This window comes from Sycon ciliatum, chromosome 4 (genome assembly GCF_964019385.1).
Source record: "Sycon ciliatum chromosome 4, ocSycCili1.1, whole genome shotgun sequence".
Taxonomy (NCBI): domain Eukaryota; kingdom Metazoa; phylum Porifera; class Calcarea; order Leucosolenida; family Sycettidae; genus Sycon; species Sycon ciliatum.
Window position 1 is genome coordinate 25344846 of NC_088646.1, and position 19083 is coordinate 25363928.

The 19083-nt window shown below is 48.1% G+C and overlaps 1 protein-coding gene across 1 annotated transcript; it reads right to left on the reverse strand.

Moving 5' to 3' along the window:
• Window positions 1–68: 68 nt before the first annotated feature.
• Window positions 69–19011, reverse strand: LOC135815253 (tRNA dimethylallyltransferase-like). The gene is made up of 11 exons (XM_065328528.1): window positions 18565–19011; window positions 16062–16162; window positions 13949–14098; window positions 12599–12756; window positions 11270–11374; window positions 11003–11040; window positions 8971–9077; window positions 4290–4409; window positions 3700–3761; window positions 2199–2364; window positions 69–1499 (listed from the first exon to the last, which is right to left on the reverse strand). The coding sequence occupies exons 1-11, from the start codon at window positions 18677–18679 to the stop codon at window positions 1299–1301; spliced, it is 1323 nt and encodes a 440-aa protein (XP_065184600.1). The 5' UTR covers window positions 18680–19011; the 3' UTR covers window positions 69–1298.
• Between the last annotated feature and the right edge of the window lie 72 nt (window positions 19012–19083).

Sequence of the window (19083 nt, forward strand, 5' to 3'; positions counted from 1 at the left end):
AAGACGAACACACTTCAGGTTCCTCAACAGCAAATTTTTGAAAATTATCCGCAAGAGAACCTAAAGCGTTCCTCTGAAAAAACTATTTTTGTATATCAAGTTTTATGATATTTCCATCTTTGATAATTTCTCATTTTGTGTGCTTGATTTCAAACAGTTTAATGGGATGATGGATGCTGTGTATGTGTATGTATTACAAGTAGCACCTTTTTGTTAGCAATGAATTGTTGAATATGACACACGGCCAGAACGTTCACAAGTCTTTGGCGTCGAAGGTTCCGGCCCTTCTACTTTGAACCAGAGTGATGATGTCTTGTCAGATCTCACTGGGATACCTGTATGTAGTAAAGGAACAAGATGGCACATAGCTGCCGACACAGTTCCTCAAACACACACTCTCCTGTCCTTGTGCTGATCCATAGAACGAATTACTAGAAAGACTTCTGCTTCTGCTGTTGCTGTGGTTCATGGCAAGAGCTGATCCAGGACCAGGGGAAACTAACCCACCAGGATGCCCGGAGACAAACGGACATACACAGGGTGCTGATTTCTGTGCTACAGCAACTGCTCTGCTCTGTTCTGCTCTGCTTTGCTCTTGGCTGTACTGTACCCGTTGCTCTTGGCTGTACTGTACCCGCTTCAGTAGTTAGTAGTTAGCACTGATCTTTACACCCAGTGTGGCCGGTGTCACACGCCTCCCTCCGGGCACTGCACATCTTCAGAGCTGCGCTTGCTTTCTCTCTGGAAGTACGTAGTGGGTGCAGGTGGTCTTGTGACGTTAGTTCAGCTGACACCATATGCACCACTCAGCACTGATGCACACGTTGCCAACATCAGCTGCTGCACTGTGATCTGCACTGCTGTTGAGCGCCAGCCCGTGCATACGGCTGTCGTGAACGAACCCGATGCTGATGCTTGAACAAGCACTCAATCCGATTTGATCCGCTCTCTGGCTGAGGCTCTGTCGTGACTTGCAATGAGTGCATGAGTACATAGCCAGCATGGGTGAGTACATGTGAGCACAACCGGCACTGTCCATGGGGCACGGCACAGCCAGGATAGAAACAATCTGACAGACTCGGGCAGACAGGAGAGGCATGGAGCAGTCCGCCGTACAAGCGCCGCCGGAACTACAGGCGGCGCACATGCCGGTGCATGAAGTGGCTCTTCAGTCCACAAACTCCGACCTCTGTGCATCCATCGGTCTGCTCACACAGGCCACAGCACGCACACTGTGCACAGTAGAGTGTTGTTGTGTTAACTGTTAAGATCACAGCCCACAGTTCACATGTCCCACGTTACGTAGCCACCCGGTTCGGATCTGTTTCGTCAAGGCTATGTTCTAGCATCCAGGGTGGTCGAGGCAAGGTCTTGGGATGAGGTAGTGTGTGTGGATCTCTTGTCAGATAGGACTCGATGTCTCGGAGCTTCGCCTCTACAGCACTGTCAGAGAAGAACACTGTGCAGTCTTCTGCTGGCGCTACTGGTTCTTGTCGGAGCTGCCAGCAACAACAGACGCACACACGCAAGCACACAAACGGAAAACACACACGGAAAACACACACTATGTACCATGTACCATATACTTGTACCATGTACCATGTATACGCCCGTCGCAAGAGAAGCACGCAAATCTGCAAATGCACTGGCGGTGCACCCACAGATTTTATCTTATGGCAACGATAGCGGACAAGATCCGAATGAAACAGATTAAGACTAGTGCCAGATAACATCCAAGCAGCGTGCACACACACACACACATACACACACCATGCCTTTGATCTTTTGACGCCCATGATAGCGATACTACAGCAGAAGCCCTAGCAACTTGTGCTGGGATTGCACCATTCAACAGCGTACAAGGCCGCCATTTTCAACACCACACTGCTATTCGAAGTGGGGTTTTCTTCTGGCCAGTTAATCCCTACCTTTTTTTGTCTTACGAGCCATGTGTCGTGTTAGGGAATGCGGGTATTGTAGACAACAGATAAGCTGAATTGAAAACGAATATTTAAGCGACGCGGAGACAATTTCAAGAAAATAGAAAAAAAGAAAATACATCATCATCATGGAGGACATAATAAACAGACCCAACTGGGTCTGTACACACCTACGGTCCTAGTACAGAACTTCGTACATCTGTACAACGTGCATAAGGACCATTGTCAGCATGCATATGCATGCAAGTACATACATACCTCTTGTTCCCACTGATTAGAACATCCGGCGCTTGGTGTATGCACGGGAGTGTTGTAGCGCTCCAGCAAGTACTGCGCAATGGCATCATCGCTTTGGCGCGAGATATCTATCCACTCAAACTCTTTCAAGTTGCATAACGATTTGCGCTGCTCGTTTGCCAAACTTCTGTAAATAATACAATAGCAATGATGTACATAAGTTAGCAACTCTTTTTAGCAAGACAGATGAGCCATGGGCAGATGGCATAGCATAAACTGCCCGTTATAAGTTTCGGATGTTGAATTTCTAGAGAGAGAGAGAGAGAGAGAGAGAGAGAGAGAGAGAGAGAGAGAGAGAGAGAGAGAGAGAGAGAGAGAGAGAGAGAGAGAGAGAGAGAGAGAGAGAGAGAGGAGAGGGAGGGAGGGAGGGAGGGAGGGAGGAGGGAGGGAGGGAGGAGGGAGGGAGGGAGGGAGGGAGGGAGGGAGGGAGGGAGGGAGGGAGGAGGGAGGGAGGGAGGGAGGGAGGGAGGGAGGGAGGGAGGGAGGAGGGAGGGAGGGAGGGAGGGAGGGAGGGAGGAGGGAGGGAGGAGGAGGAGGAGGGAGGGAGGGAGGAGGAGAGAGAGAGAGAGAGAGAGAGAGAGAGAGAGAGAGAGAGAGAGAGAGAGAGGGAAAAAGGGAGAGAGAAAGAAAGAGAGAGAGAGTTGAGTGTACTGATAACTTCAAACACCTAGGCCTAGAGAGAGGGAGAGAGGGAGAGAGAGAGGGGGAGAGAGAGAGAGAGAGAGAGAGAGAGAGAGAAGAGAGAGAGAGAGAAGGAGAGAGAGTTGAGTGTACTGATAACTTCACACACTAGGTCTACACCGCCATCACATGCCACCACCATCGCCACCACCATCGCCGCCACCACCCCCACCACCACCATCGCCACCACCACCATCGCCACCACCACCATCGCCACCGCCACCACACTCGCCACCACCCCCATCGCCACCACCACCATCGCCACCACCACCATCGCCGCCACCACCACCACCATCGCCACCACCACCATCGCCACCACCACCATCGCCACCACCCCCATCGCCACCACCACCATCGCCACCACCACCATTGCCATCACCACCACCACCACCACCATCGCCACCACCACCATCGCCACCACCACCATCGCCACCACCACCATTGCCGCCACCACCACCATCGCCACCACTACCATCGCCAACACCACCACCACCATCGCCACCACCATCGCCACCACCACCACCATCACCACCACCGCCACCACCACCTTCGCCACCACTACCATCGCCACCACCACCATCGCCACCACTACCACCACCAATACCACCACTCCACTGGTTTGTGAAGGCGGGGGGGATGTATGCACATACTATGGCGGGGTGTTCTCTTTTGCTGGAGACAGGGGTTTGGGTAAGCTGAAGAAAATTCGTTTCATTTCATAAACATTATACTTAGTTATGGATGAACCCTGAAAACTACTTCGTACTGTCATCAGCATTACCTGCAAGCCTGCTTGTAGATCCCTAGGAACTCACGAAATCGCTTGATCTGCGTTTTGCGATCCTGCAGTAAACGACAGACATGTGCAGGTACAATACGTACAAAAACGGAATGGAATGCTGCGCTCATATTGTGAAGAAAAATGCGCCTTCCATGCTGCGATCCCTGGCGGCCCCGGGTTGAGGCATGCCATATGTGTCTTGTATAGAGCCGTGCGTGCACTGTCACGTAGATCAGTGAAGTGTTTGTAGTGCTTGTAGTGCATCACACACTGATCCAATGCTTGTAGTGCATCACACACTGATCCAATGCTTGTAGTGCATCACACACTGATCCAATGCTTGCAGTGCATCACACACTGATCCAATGCTTGTAGTGCATCACACACTGATCCAATGCCCACTCTCTACAGTAGTCGGTGCTTTCTGGCATCTTGCCTGCATTGACACCATCCAATCAGCCACGCTGCACCCGGGGCATTCCCTTCGCACAAGCACACGGGTACACCAACCGACCTGGAACGGTCAGCATACGGAACAAAAAGAAATTTCAGCAGTCGCACGACTCAACAGCACCAAGCAGCGTTCTTACCGTTGGTCGATCATCTGCAAGCCAGTTATCCCGGATGTAGGGTAGTGCCTGGCGATACCCCACTGCCTTGGCCGCAATGCAGTCTTTATCCAGGCCATTCAGAACGGCCCAGTACGTCTCCTACAAGCACAGCACAGCGCAGCCCAACACACACACACAAACACACACACGTCGGGATCAGAGCAGAGTGTGACCATGGCAACATGTAAGAGTGCTCCATGCCGGTGCTGACTGACTGGTCAGCACCGGGGAGTAGTAAGATACGGCATTTTAGTACTCCCTGGTCAGTACTGCATGATGCAGAGTCCAGTCAACACAAACACAGGGTACAGTCACAAGTCACAATTCCATGCTGCATTTAGCACAACTACAATGCTGCTCAATGAAATCCGATCAAGTCACTCCAGCACGCCCAGGTGCAGCACCGCCCTAGACCTGCCAACACTGGGCTGGGAATGGTGCAGGGCGCCAACTTGACTCACGCGATCGGATTTCACTGGGCAGCACTGTGGTTCACATGACTGGTAGTGCAGGACATTGCAGGTACACTGTAGGCCACATGACTGGTGGTGCAGGTACACTGTGGGTCACATGACTGGTGGTGCAGGTAGTCAGCTGGTACAGCTGGAGAGAAGTACGTGATCACCATTGCTCGCCTCTTCCAATGCTTTGGAGACTCTGCGGCCGGGGAGGGCATGGCCATCAAGACATCGATGGTGGCTGCACAACTGCTACTACAGCAACCAGCGCGAATGGTGGACAGGCGAGACCATACCAACTGCCTAGAACGCAGACTGAGGATCTGGAGTGATGGAAATATTGATTTGCTAATGAGGGAAGCCCGCACTATCCAACAGCAGATAAAAGAGGCCTCGCTCAGATCAAGCAAAACCAACAGCACCAGGGATTATGATGATGATGCTAGGAGGTTTGCTGCCTTGGTCATGGATGGCAAGATCGGGACCTCAGCGCGTATGCTGGACAACGACAGCAGTGGTGCCCTGCATTCCCTGGACAACACCATCGGGGATCAAACGGTGCGCGAAGTATTACGTGACAAACATCCCTCTGCTGCACCCCTCCACGTAGATGCCGTTATGGATGGAGAGCCCCTGCCTCAGCCACACCCAGTGATATTCTCAGCCCTTACAAGAGATGTGATCCGCCAGGCTGCATTGAGCACCCATGGGGCGGCTGGACCTTCTGGCATGGACGCAGCCAACTGGCGGGCGATGTGTACATCCTTCCGCTCCGCCTCCGATGCCCTATGTGACGCGTTAATAGCATGTGCCAGCCGCATTGCTACCAAATTCATTGATCCCATCGCACTGGAAGCATATGTGGCCTGTCGTCTGGTGCCGTTGGACAAGAAGCCTGGTGTTCGGCCGATCGGAATAGGCGAAGTGGTCCGTCGCATTATTGGCAAGGCGATCCTCAAAGTCGTTGGACCAGCAGTGGAGAGTGCTGTTGGATGCCTACAGTAAGATCGGACGCCGAAGAACACCTCGCCGAAGAACACCCAGGCTGGAAAACCGGCAAAATTTAAGAACAGTCCAGGCTAGAATTATCAGATTTAAGAACACTTTTAAAAATTTACACGTAGATCTACATTGTACATGTATGGGAGGTGAGTACATGTCATGTACACGTGTAAACAGTAACTGCTACATGTACAGTCATTCCCATTTACGACACCCACTAGTTAAGAAGTACTACATAATACACTACATGTACATGTACATGTACATGTACATGACAAACGTCATGACGTCACTCGACTCGCCGCGCGCGTGTGAATAAGAACGGTCTGGCTAGAATCAAAAATTTAAGAACTTTCCTAGGCTGCGCTCGAGCCCCTGCGTTCTTCGGCGCCCGATCTTACTGTACAACTATGTGGAGGTCAAGCGGGTGGTGTAGAGGCTGCCATCCATGCAATCAAATCGACCTATGATGATGACGAGACGGAGGGTGTCCTATTCGCAGATGCAGCCAACGCCTTCAACTGCATCAACCGTGCAGTATGCCTGCACAATGTGCAGCGACTATGTCCGGAGCTGGCACCAGCGCTTATCAACACTTACCGGTCACCTGCTCAACTCTATGTTGGAGAAGAAGTTATTATGTCATCGGAAGGCACAACGCAGGGCGACCCCCTTGTGATGCCATTGTATGCACTAGGTACGGTGCCTCTCATCAGGGAAGCCTCAACTGCTGGCACAATACAGTCATGGTATGCAGATGATGCCACATCAGCTGGATTCCTGCGCAGGATACGTACATGGTTGTCCATCCTGATCGATCGAGGTAGCAAGTACGGTTACAACATCAATCCGTCCAAGTCGGTCCTGCTTGTCAAGCCTCGTTTCCTGGAATTGGCAAGAGAACTCTTTGCCAACACTGGGGTTGACATCAGGACGGATGGCTATCGTCATCTCGGTGCTGGTCTGGGCACAGATCAAATCTGCTCTGAGTACGTGTCCCAGAAGGTCGCATCGTGGTGCAACGAAATACACGTCTTGGCCAAGTACGCAGCATCCCAGCCTCAAGCAGCCTATGCCGTCTTCACTCATGCCCTACGGCACAAGTGGTCTTTTCTGGCCAGGACCATGCCTGCTATCGCTGATCTCCTTGTGCCCCTGGAACAAGCCATCCGCCTCATCTTTCTGCCAGCACTCACTGGTCGCCAAGCTCCGGGTGAAAGCGAGCGCACAATGCTATCGCTCCCCTGTCGCAAAGGTGGCCTGGGACTCATCATCCCCACCGGTTTATCCAGCCAGTACTCCGCCTCTGTCTCCATCACCAAACCACTAGTGGAGAGGCTACTGAAGCAGGAGGAATCCACTGAAGACGTGTTTGCTGACATCAAAGCCGCAAAGTTGGATGTACGTGTGACCGCACGCCATGATCAAGCTGTGGCCCTGTCCTCCTTCAGGGACCAGCTCAGCCTGGACGACCAAAGGATCTTGGATCTGGCTGCGGAGAAGGGCGCCTCAAGTTGGCTCACGTGTCAGCCATCTCGCCGCTTTCAATTCACAATGCCAAAGTCGGGATTTCGCGATGCCTTGTGCCTACGATACGGCTGGACCCCTCCCCGACTGCCAACCCATTGCGTCTGCGGCAAGCAGTTTGACACGACGCATGCACTGTCGTGTTCGGTTGGTGGCTTCCCTGGAATGCGGCACAATGAGATTCGCGACCTCACCGCCAATTTTCTGCAGGAAGTAGGCCACGATGTTTGTGTGGAGCCTGCACTGGAGCCCCTGTCCGGTGAAATGTTCCCTCTTCGGTCGACCAACATCGAAGACCATGCTAGGCTGGATGTGGCAGCGCGGGGGTTGTATGGGAGTAGGTTTGAGAGGACAATGTTTGATGTTCGGGTGTTCAACCCTTTTGTCCCCTCAAATCGAAACCTTACACTCCCGTCTGTCTACAGAAAGCATGAGCAGGAGAAGCGGAGGAAATATGAGCGGCGAGTTCTGGAGGTAGAGCACTCCTCCTTTGTGCCCATTGTCTTCTCCACCACTGGTGGACAGGGAAAGGCCTCATCTGCGCTGTTTGCCAGGATTGCCAGCAAACTGAGAGACAAGCGCAACGAGCCTTTTTCCGTCACCATGGCTTTCGTCCGGACCAAACTGTCCTTCAGCCTAGTGAGAGCCATGGTTGCTAGTCTGCGCGGCTACCGGCGCTCTTCAGTGCCACTTCCTGTTCACTCGGCTGTTCTGGCGGCTGCTGAGTGTTCATTGTAAGCGTATGACACAAGTACGGTTGATGTACATGGAGTTGCTTACCTCTCTTTCTTTCTTATCTTTTCTTTTCCTTCTTCTTTTTCTTTTTTCTCTTTTACGTTTACTTTATACCAGGCGTGGGCCATCCCCTGTACATAGGTGCCATCATTTTTCTTTGTTTCTTCTTGGTCAATCCGGATTCAGAATTTTTTCGTAACAATATACTACTAAAAAAAAAAGGTAGTCAGGTACACTGTAGGTCACATGACTGGTGGTGCAGGTACACTGTAGGTCACATGACTGGTGGTGCAGGACTGCAGGTACACTGTAGGTCACATCAAGAGTACATAACCCCCCAGAGTGTGCAACTCCACTATGGGTGCTGTCCCGACAGAATTTCAAGTTGACATCATTTTGATGATGCAATGCGCACTGTACACGGATTATCAGACGAATCCGGAACCTGTGGTTGACCGAAGCCGGTCGATCCTGTACAAATTATTGCAAAGGAAAACGTGTGATGCGTTGACACCCGTACACATGTTGTAAATCACTGGTGCAAGGAGCATTGCGTCATTAATAATGACGTCAACTTGAAATTCTGTCGGGACAGCAGGGTATGTGGGAGTTGCACACTCTGGGGGGTTATGTACTCTTGGTCACATGACTGCTGGTGCAGGTCCAGCTAGTACAGTAAGGGTTCAACTAGGCTGAGGCTGAACTAGCACAGGCTGAACTAGCACAGGCTGAACTAGCACAGAGAGCAGGCACAGGGAACTAACACAGGCTGAACTAGGCTGAGGCTGAACTAGCACCGGCTGAACTAGCACAGGGAGCAAGTATTAGTACAGGGAGCAAGTACAGAGAGAAAGTACAGGGAACAGGCACAGGGAACAAGCACAGGGAGCAAGCACAGGGAACAAGTACAGGGAGCCATACATGTACATGTACTATACCTCAATAAGACCAGCATAGACGATCTGTTCACAACGGTCATATAAGTGGTCTATATAATTCTTGCCGGGACGAAAGACGCAGAAGCAACGGAAGTCATAAGGACATTCTGGGGAACAAGAGAAGCAAAAAGGAAAAGAGGCAGCAGCAGCCAATATAGAAATTCAATTCTGCACTAGTACGAGGTGAATTGCTATTTCTGGACATTGTATATTTCTGGACATTTCGAGTAAAATAATTTTTCGTCGTGTGTAGAGTCAAGTCAGTCGGGTTGATGACGTTTTTTCTTGTTGTAGTTGACAGCTGGGCTGTTGTAGTTTCTCCTCGTGTCGGTGCCTTGTTGATAGCCTTTTCTTGGGAGACATTTCAACGAGTTTTGTGGTACTATGTCGCATGAGAATTTTGAATTTTGAGTAAAATAAGAAGTAATGGACGAATTGTTGGCTTCCCCATGTGCACTTCACTTCAGACGCTGTATAGTCTTGGACCTGTTAGCTGGAAGTGTGAAGAGGCCAACTGCAGTCCACCAATAGAAAAAATAACAAAAATGGTGCAGTATAGGATGCCTATTGACGCTATTTTACTTTCATGTCCAGAATTCGATAAACTGAAATTTAGGCCAAAAAATTGGCCTGTCGAAAACATCCTGCTATAAAGTCTCTGGGATCACAGCATGAGCAATTGTCACATATTTGGAAAGATGAAGGATTAGGCCATACAATAGATACAAAAAGATATGAAAAATGTAAAACACACAGCCAGTGGGCCTCTATTTTATTTTCATGTCCAGAAATTGCTATTCACCTCGTACAGTACATGCGCGTGTGGTGTGGTGGTGGTGGTGGTGGTGGTGGTGGTGTGTGTGTGTGTGTGTGTGCGCGCGCGCGCGTGTGTGTGTGTCGATTTCCAATCGAGAGGTTGCGGGTTCAATTCCCGACGATTATGGTCGCACACGTCTTTCTTCTCTTTTTCATTCTCCTAGCTCTTCTTTCATTCTCCTGGGTGGTTACCAACAGCCGGAGTATGCCGGAGTATGTGGTGTGGTGCGTATGTGTAAAAAAAGAAAAGAAAAAAGAAAAAAGAAAAATAGGGATTCACTGGCCAGAAAAAGCCACTTCAAACAGCTGTGTGGTGGATACCAGGCTAAAATTAGTGGCGGTCAATTCATCAGCCTTGCAAGCTGTTGAATGGTGTAATCCCAGCGCTATCATCGCTTCCGCGATGGGCATGTCTGAGTCTGAGTCTGAGTGCGCGCGCACGTGTGTGTGGTGTCGTGGGTGTGGATGCATGGGCGTGCACACACATGTGTGCATGCGTGAATTGCGAACGATAGATAGATACCGAAATTTTACCGGTTATACGTCGAAACCCCATACTTTTAAAATGCCACGGATTACCAGCTCAATATCAACATGATCAACAGTAGTTGAACCTTGGTGTTAACTTGTAAGTTGACTACCCCCCATTTTTTTACTCATTTTCAGTTTTTTTACCATGCGGCATCTCCCTGTTTTGTTCTATGCCTTCGTTTTAACGTCCTTTGTTATAATTTCTCCACCGCAGCTTGTAGCGCTCACAATATGAATTATTTCTGGTATCTGTGGCACTTACTGTCTCTCTCTGATTTGACTACAATAAAAAATTATATTCTGATCACTTTTTTAATTTGCCTTTTAGATTCGCAGCTAGATTCGAACACCTTTCAGGACTTCATATTGAAGAATTTCTCCAAGCTATGCAATGCAGCTCACCCAATGCTCTTCAGATACAATCGCTGCTGATTTTGCAAGCTTACGTTTGTCTCATTTAGACTTTCTTTCTGCTAAGAAGTCTGTTGGATTCGCTTGGGCCTTCAGATCTATTCGTTCTGAGTCTATTAAAGTAGTGGTGTGCACGGGCAGTCGGGCACCCGTGAGGACGTCGGGTAGACGGGTACAGAACAGAGAGACAGGGTGACAGAGAGGCACGCGCACCCAGAGAGCAACAGAGAGCACCAGAAAGTCTTTTAACCGTACAAATCAGACCAGTACCCACCTTCACGCTGATACCTGGGAGAAAATGATGACACTGGCCTGCAGAAGTTCAACAGTACCAGAGAAACACAGCCATCATGGGGTTACACTAATGAAACGCATAGTTATAACTTATAAGCCATAAATCCTCGGTCTCAACCTTTATTATAGACATAAGTAACTTTTATGCAAGAACAAGCATAACCACACATACACGGCTAATGTCAACCAGTATCGGTGTATGCAACACATGATGCAAACACAGTTCTGTAGTTCTGCAGTTCCTCACCGGCCTGTCTTGTTATAGACAATGAATGCACGCTCCATTTTCTTCCAATCTTCAAACCCCAGTGACCTGGCATAGACTGGGTCTATCGTCATGAGATGAGCATGGCTGGAGAAGGAGACAACACAGTAGGTTGGAAACGCAACAACAATTTCATCACACTCAACACATGCACAAAGAAAGCAAGAACACACAACTGTTGTCCTCTGCCGCCAATATCGGTGCGTGGCACGAGGGATGGGCAGATGGGCAATTACACCCAGCATCCATATCTCCACCATCAAGATCAGGCCACAGCTTTTCATCAATGTCTGGAGGATGACCAGACCTGGAAGATTCATTCGTGAGGTGTGACTTCTTTCCCAAGTAATGCTAGTGTTCCTGCTATGATCGAGGCACTGCAAAGATTTAGCAGCTCTTTTTTCTTCTTTTTTCTTTTTAAAAATATCAACTCGGATGGTGAGCCAACTCTGCCATTTTGTCGTACTGACCGACTGTATAAGATCTGGTTACGTTGGTGGACAGTTACTAGTAGTCATAACTCGTAACATTTTGTCCTTCTCCTTTTTCACCATTTTTTAAAAATATCCTCAATCTTCGTTCAGTCCTAGATCCTATATACATGCATTCATTGTTCAGTCGCGTCTTCATGGAGCAGCTTATACGAAGGTTAGCCAAGCCAAGTTGGCGATGCCAACGCGGAACAGCCTATAATAATAATAATAAATATAAGTAGAAAGGAAAAGGACATATGGAAACGAGTTAAGAGTAACTCTCCACCACTGTAACTAGATACTATTATACAGTCAGAAAGTGCAACAACTAGGCACAAAACTGACAGAGTACTGAGACATTCGACGTCCTGACACCTAGCTTCAACACATCTCCGTAGCGCTAACCGACAGCCTTCCGTAGCGCTAACCGACAGCCTTCCAACTTGGAAGGTTCAAGGTTATGGAAAGACCAAAGAGATGTGTTAGATGTGTTTAAGCTAGGTGTCAGGACGTCGAATGTCTCAGTACTCTGTCAGTTTTGTGCCTAGTTGTTGCACTTTCTGACTGTATAATAGTATCGAGTTACAGTGGTGGAGAGTTACTCTTAACTCGTATCCATATGTCCTTTTCCTTTCTACATTTATTTATGGCTCAACATCCGAGTTTCAATAATAAATACAATGATAGTAAGCACAACCCCTACTCAACGGGATTGCCTACATTGAACTCTACAAGCCACATCAGACACGGGAATACGTTTCAGCAGTGTCAGAAACAGCAGCCTGCACCAGTTGCATGCTACTATTCTCATGCGCACATGTGTGTCAAATCACCGTACTTGGCTCCATAGCTGCCACGCTTTCTCATCTGTTCAAAGGCGAGCTCGGCGTCTTCTTTAGTTGTTGCCGGAGAATCCGTCTGGCCGCGGAGCAACGTTCTAGCGTAGAACCAGCTGCCACCGGCAACGACAGGTATGCGTCCCTTGGCTGTGATACTCTGCAGCAACAGCAACATGACACATGACCAGACAACAAGTGGTGAGTGTGCACACCAGCCATACCCTAGACTTGCAACCCCCCGCTGTTGCTGCAAACAAAGACACACACAATCGGATGCGGTATTTGTCGATGCCCGCATCCAGCAAAAAGTGAACATACCTCTGCTACCAGCACACATCTTTAATTGACAGCATGTACACTGGCCCCTACTTCACTGACTAAGTCGTGCAAAATATGCATGCGCTCTGCAACACTGTGAACTCCAGTGCAGGCCCTTGGAGATCAACATACCGTAATGTCGCGTTTAAAAGCAGGTGCTTACGGCCGTATAAGCCGGGGTTCGAACCATGCTTCTATAAAGGTCATGCTTTTATACGCGACACTACAGTACTCCCACTGCATTCTCATCAGGCTCACACAGGCAAGTGTCTCCTAGTCCTAGGCAAACTCATTATCAGTTGCAAGACAAGCAAGCAGAATGCTCCATACCTGGGACAGAGCTTTTTCACACAGCTAGGAGAAGAAGAAAAAACTCCAAGTGTCACTTTCTTACAAAATCACCAGGCAAGGAGAGTTGCCTGGTGATCATTCATGCACTTGAAGCTTGGAGCTGCAATGGATTCTCATCTCTCCTTGCTGTGTTGCAGTTGTGAAAAGTGCAAAAGCGATGTTTTCACCCCGTAATTTTTAAAGTTGGCCTGACCTCAGCCTTCAAGGAAGGAAAAAAAAGATAACTCCTTACAATTGCTGAACCTGGGCAAAAGCTGTACTCCTGCCGTATCGGCAAAAGAAAACAGTATTCCACATTATGACTAGTGCTCATGCTCCTTATACATGTACCGTAAAGTACCGTCGATCCCCCCACGCCATGTCGTTTCCCAGCTGGGTTTTCGGCAAGGGGCGGGAATTAGACCAAGGCTGTCAAGTGCAGTACGATGTACAACAGCGTTGAAGTTCAGACTCGATGTGCTGGATTGAGCACATTTTCATCCTGCACTCGTACGTATTGTGTACAGCAGTGCATGCGTCGGTTCAACACCGTATTTCGGTGTATACGCCGAAGTTGCTTCACAGGCAGAAAACCGACAGGGGGCGGCAATTAGAGAGGGGGTGGATCAACGGTACTTTACGGTAATAGCTGCATAAACTCATAGCAATCCGGATGCGCATGCAACTGAACTCAGACTAACCTCGATAGCTTCATGCGCTATCTCTACCCAAGTGCCAACCGACACCGGCCACTCGAAATCCAAGTCGGCCACGTCGATGGCATGGTGTGGCACTCGGGCGCGCACCTCGTCCGACACCTTGTCAGAGCCGATGTCCAAACCGCGGTAGACCTGGAGAGACCACATCGTTCATGCATGCACAGGCGCAGCAGGTATGATTCAAACCTGCTACAGTGTTGGTCGTACCGGTGGTAAATGAAATCCAACGTCACGAGCACAGCAAAGCATAACCCAGTGCACATAGCAAATGTTCAGGCTGTGCAGCCCTACAGACTTTATTTCTCATGAGGTTGGATTTCACGTACCACCCACTGCCATAATTTAAAACACCTGTCACCAAGGACGACTTGATCTGCTACCTACTGAAGTGCAGGACGTGTGTGATTGCAGTTCTGGCCAGTGAAAAAACATGCCCATCACGGATATCAACCAACACCAGGTACGTACGTTGCAGGACTAGCAGAGCAAACGCCGGACTGCAACTGAAGACCCACTGGTCTATTTGCCTTGGCTGCTTTTCACGGCCAGAATCAAAGAGAGCTTGCAGCGAGGAGTGACGTTTCAGAGCAATACATGTCCAGCCTTGTATCCTGGTAGTTCGGCTTACTCGCTGTCTACAGCATTGAGTGTCTAGTCTGGTATTCACTTCCATGGTCAATATACCAAGAGGAAGAATCCAGTCAAAGGCATCTTATCTGCTGCTGAGTTCCATACCAAAGACACCATCTGGCAAGGTGGATTCACAGCGAGCTTGAAACATTTTGAAAAGTATAATTATCTGGATACACAATCATTTTCTAGTAGCCGAAACGCAGTTATACTTCGCAAAGCAATCAACTTCTGGCTCTTGAAATCAGCATCACACAACTACCTTCACTGACAGTGCATCGCATGGATATAGGCAACGGGGAAGCCATATATCAAGTACACAACATGAGGTGACAGAATCAGCAACAAAGGCGTAGACAAATCACAAGAAGAGAACGTGCCATACACCGTACAGAGAGAACTACCAGTACATTCGCGCTAGGTGAAACCAGGCCCAAAGTGCAAAGCCGGCGAGCTAGAATCGGCTGTTTACGTACATACCTACCAGTACACACCTCACGCACTTTCTGCATGCATAACAGCCTGCAAGAGTTTGCATGTGCCCAGCAGTATTCACACAGTTCCAGGGCGCCAAGGGCTGCGCAAGATCTGGGTAGCAAAGATGGCCTCAGCGTTGGGTTTCACCAAGCTTGCAAGCGCAATTTTACTTTGACGTAAACTTTTCAACACAGTCTATTTACATTAAAGTCGTCAGGAAGATCAGCGCCACATCGTTAGTGACGTTTCTGCTGCTTTGCTGTCATATTGACATTGCTGGTGCTGTTTCTGCTGCTTTGCTGTCATATTGACATTGCTGGTGATGTTTCTGCTGTTCTGCACTTACGTTGTTAGTGATGTTTCTGCTGTTCTGAAACAGCCTGTTCTCATCTTTAAGCTGGAGTGGTGCACCCGGGCTTTTTTTCGGTATCCGACAGTACTGCAAGCGATGAATCACATTATTCCCACTGTGTGAAAAAGCGCCCGTTCAGTCAAAGTAATGGTGATCGTCAAGAGCCTGAAGTTGATGCGGTAGGCGAGTGTACAATTCGACACAACCTGTGACCTAATCAAGTGATTACCAGTACGAGTAGCACGTTAGTAGATGAACTTGAAGGAATACATGGTACCAAGAGTACATAACCCCACGAGTGTGCACCTCCCCCATACCCGCTGTCCTGACAGAATTTCAAATTGATGTCATTTTTTATAACGCAATGCTCCTTGCACCAGTGATTTACATGTGTATGGGATGTCAATGCATCATACGTTTTTCTTTTCACTAGTAGAGTAGTGCACAGGATGAACTGGGGCATTGTCCACCACAGGCTCAGGATACGTCTGATAATCCGTGTACAGTGTGCATTGCATCATAAAAATGACGTCAAATTGAAAATCTGTCAAGACAGACAGCACCTGTAGTCGAGTTGCACACTCTTGGGGGGGGGGGGGGTATGTACTCTTGATGGCACGCGATCATGATCCGTACCTGTACTGCATCGGCAGAGATGATTTCAATGTCTGTAAACCGAGCCAAGTCCAGGGATACACCAGTTTTTCCCACTGCAGTCGGTCCAGTGATGACCAACACTGCACAATGAGACAGGAAGACCGGCAGACACACACGCGACCAATTACAATTAGCTTGTGGGGACGTGCATGCACGCGCGCGCGTGTGTGTGCGTGGTGTGTGTGTGCGAGCATACATTTCTGCCGTGCATCAATCGATGTGCTGCCATCAGCGGTCTGAACAAAAATCAATCTTTGATGTCATTTGATGTCAGTACATGTATTTTCTGTCAAGTCCAGTATGCATGCACAGAATGCCCTGTACTGTTACGTTCGTGACTCCAGACACTGTCCTGCGGCTGATTCAATATTTTGAACATTTTACTCGTATTGGCCTCACATACATGTACATTGAATAGTATTCAAAATCATGCCTGCACTGTATGTCTGTTTTGTGTGTGTTCATTTATTTGCTTGTATGTTTGGGTGTGTAGGACGCAGTCTAAAGACTAAGTCGACTCCGGAATGCACCGTGCAGTGCCCTCATAAAAAACTATAATAATGCTCTTATCCATTCCCTCAAACTTGTGAATACCGTAGAATCCCGCGGATAAGCCCACCCGCGTATAAGCCCATGCCCGCGCATAAGCCCAGGGAAAGTTCGAACATCACAAGGCTTCGTCGTACAAGCCCATGGGCCTAAATTGTACCATGAGCCCATAAATGATGGACTCATGGTCACACCATGTACATGTATGATGTACGTAGCACAAGTGTTTAGGGTTTTTTTTAGTGGTGAAACGAAGATCAAAACCCAGTAGCCGAATATTCTTCGGCTTAACGAAAGAACGAACGAATATTCTTTCGTTAACAAGGATGACATCACATGCCCTCCTCTCAGTCATTTTATTGGATATTGTCACTATTATTAGGCATGACGAACGAAGGCATATATTTCTCCATCATTTCTAGGTCATTTTTCACAAAAATCCCCAGCTGAAGTGCCTTTCACAGGCTCAAAAAACAGCTTGAGCTTGAGACGTGATTTCGTTCGAGCGCCATACCTCCCCTCCAGGACCTCGGATTGCGTTCGGGTGGCTTCTAAACAGCTGAGAGTTTGCTAATGCCGATAGATAGTGGTGAAACGAATATACCGAATGTTCGAATATTCGTTCGGTTTGACACATTCGAACGAATATTTCTCATGGCGAATATTCGTGAACCCGGTATGCACTAATAATGCAGAATCAACCGGGCGACTTCAAACTTTCGTAACTTCGTGAATACTTGACCGAATCGCTTCATTGAAAGATCTATCGGCATTAGCAAACTCTCAGCTGTTGTTTAGAAGCCACCCGAACACAATCCGAGGTCCTGGAGGGGAGGTATGGCGCTCGAACGAAATCACGTCTCAAGCTCAAGCTGTTTTTTGAGCCTGTGAAAGGCACTTCAGCTGGGGATTTTTGTGAAAAATGACCTAGAAATGATGGAGAAATATATGCCTTCATTCGTCATGCCTAATAATAGTGACAATATCCAATAAAATGACTGAGCGGAGGGCATGTGATGTCATCCTTGTTAACGAAAGAATATTCGTTCGTTCGTTCGTTCGTTAAGGGGCCGTCCGTAATTATCGAACGTTTTTCACCAAACGAATTATTTTAGTTTAGACCCAACCCCTCCCTCCCTCCCCTCAGAACGTAAAAAAAGTTTGACATATGCATGCATAATACAACAAAAGTTGCAAGTGTGTAACTGCTCCTATGGCCATGCACATGTATCAATGTTTTCTGAAACGAAATTGGTCAACCCCCTCCCACCCCATAACGAAATTATTTCGTTTTGTGAAAAAAGTTCGATAATTATGGACGACCCCTAAGCCGAAGAATATTCGGCTACTGGGTTTTGATATTCGTTTCACAACTACCGATAGATCTTTCAATGAAGCGATTCGGTCAAGTATTCACGAAGTTACGAAAGTTTGAAGTCGCCCGGTTGATTCTGCATACCGGGTTAACGAATATTTGCCATGAGAAATATTCGTTCGAATGTGTCAAACCGAACGAATATTCGAACATTCGGTATATTCGTTTCACCACTAGTTTTTTTTTGTACATTTCAACACAATCATCGGTTGTTTTTGTTTGCACAGTGGCTTTCAGCAATGTACTTCTCACTTCCTTGGTACTTTTCAATAGCACAATGTTGGTGTCAGCGTATAAGCCCATGCCCGCGTATATGCCCATGTTCTTGTATAAGCCCACCGAAATGTCCTTGTGAAACAGATAAGCCCATGGGCTTATCCGCGGGATTCTACGGTATGTAATGCTCTTCTACGTTGATTTTTGCAATACGCAAAAAAATGTTCTCAGAGACAAAAATGCTAGAACACTAAGAAAGAGCACCAACATTTAGTAACTTGTGCTCTTTCTTAGTGCACTTTATATATTCCCCATCTATTGCAGTATAGTTATAACAGTTACCTTTTGTCTTTCCCTCAGGATTCTTAGTGGACAAACTCCTGAGGTGAGTTGACAACCATTTGACCGGCGATCGGCGGCAGTCAAATCTCGTGCAGCGCGGTCTAATCAGAGCCATATCTACCCTTTCTACTAGAACTGATTACCAGTAGGCTTCAACCCATGATTTATGGAGAGAGCCGAGCCTCAGGCAGGCAAACATAATATTAATAATAAGCCAGCAAGAGTCGTATGCAAGAGCACGGTCGTAGAGGCTAAAAGTACAAGCATTATTTTCTCAAACAAGAATTCAAACAAAAAATCTATAATGATCATACATGTATGCGCAAAAAGCAGAAGAAAACCGGATGCATTACGTAATCATCGGTATCGTCACGATCACTGGGAATCCCCAGAGAACTTGAGAGTAGAGTGCGTGCTAGCATCATGCCTTCCTTGATCACCGACATCAGTCTGTTAATTCTGCGCTGCATGATATCTGAACAGTTATTTCATCTCTTCATGCAAGACCTGAAAAGTCAC

Excerpts from the sequence above, each read along its gene's own strand:
- LOC135815253 (XM_065328528.1), bottom strand. The coding sequence starts at position 18,679 with ATGGCTCTGATTAGACCGCGCTGCACGAGATTTGACTGCCGCCGATCG. Across the intron at positions 4,410-8,970 it reads TCTATGCTGGTCTTATTGAG|GAGACGTACTGGGCCGTTCT; the intron begins GTATAGTACATG and ends CTGTGCTTGTAG. Across the intron at positions 1,500-2,198 it reads CTAATCAGTGGGAACAAGAG|CTCCGACAAGAACCAGTAGC; the intron begins GTATGTATGTAC and ends TGTTGCTGGCAG.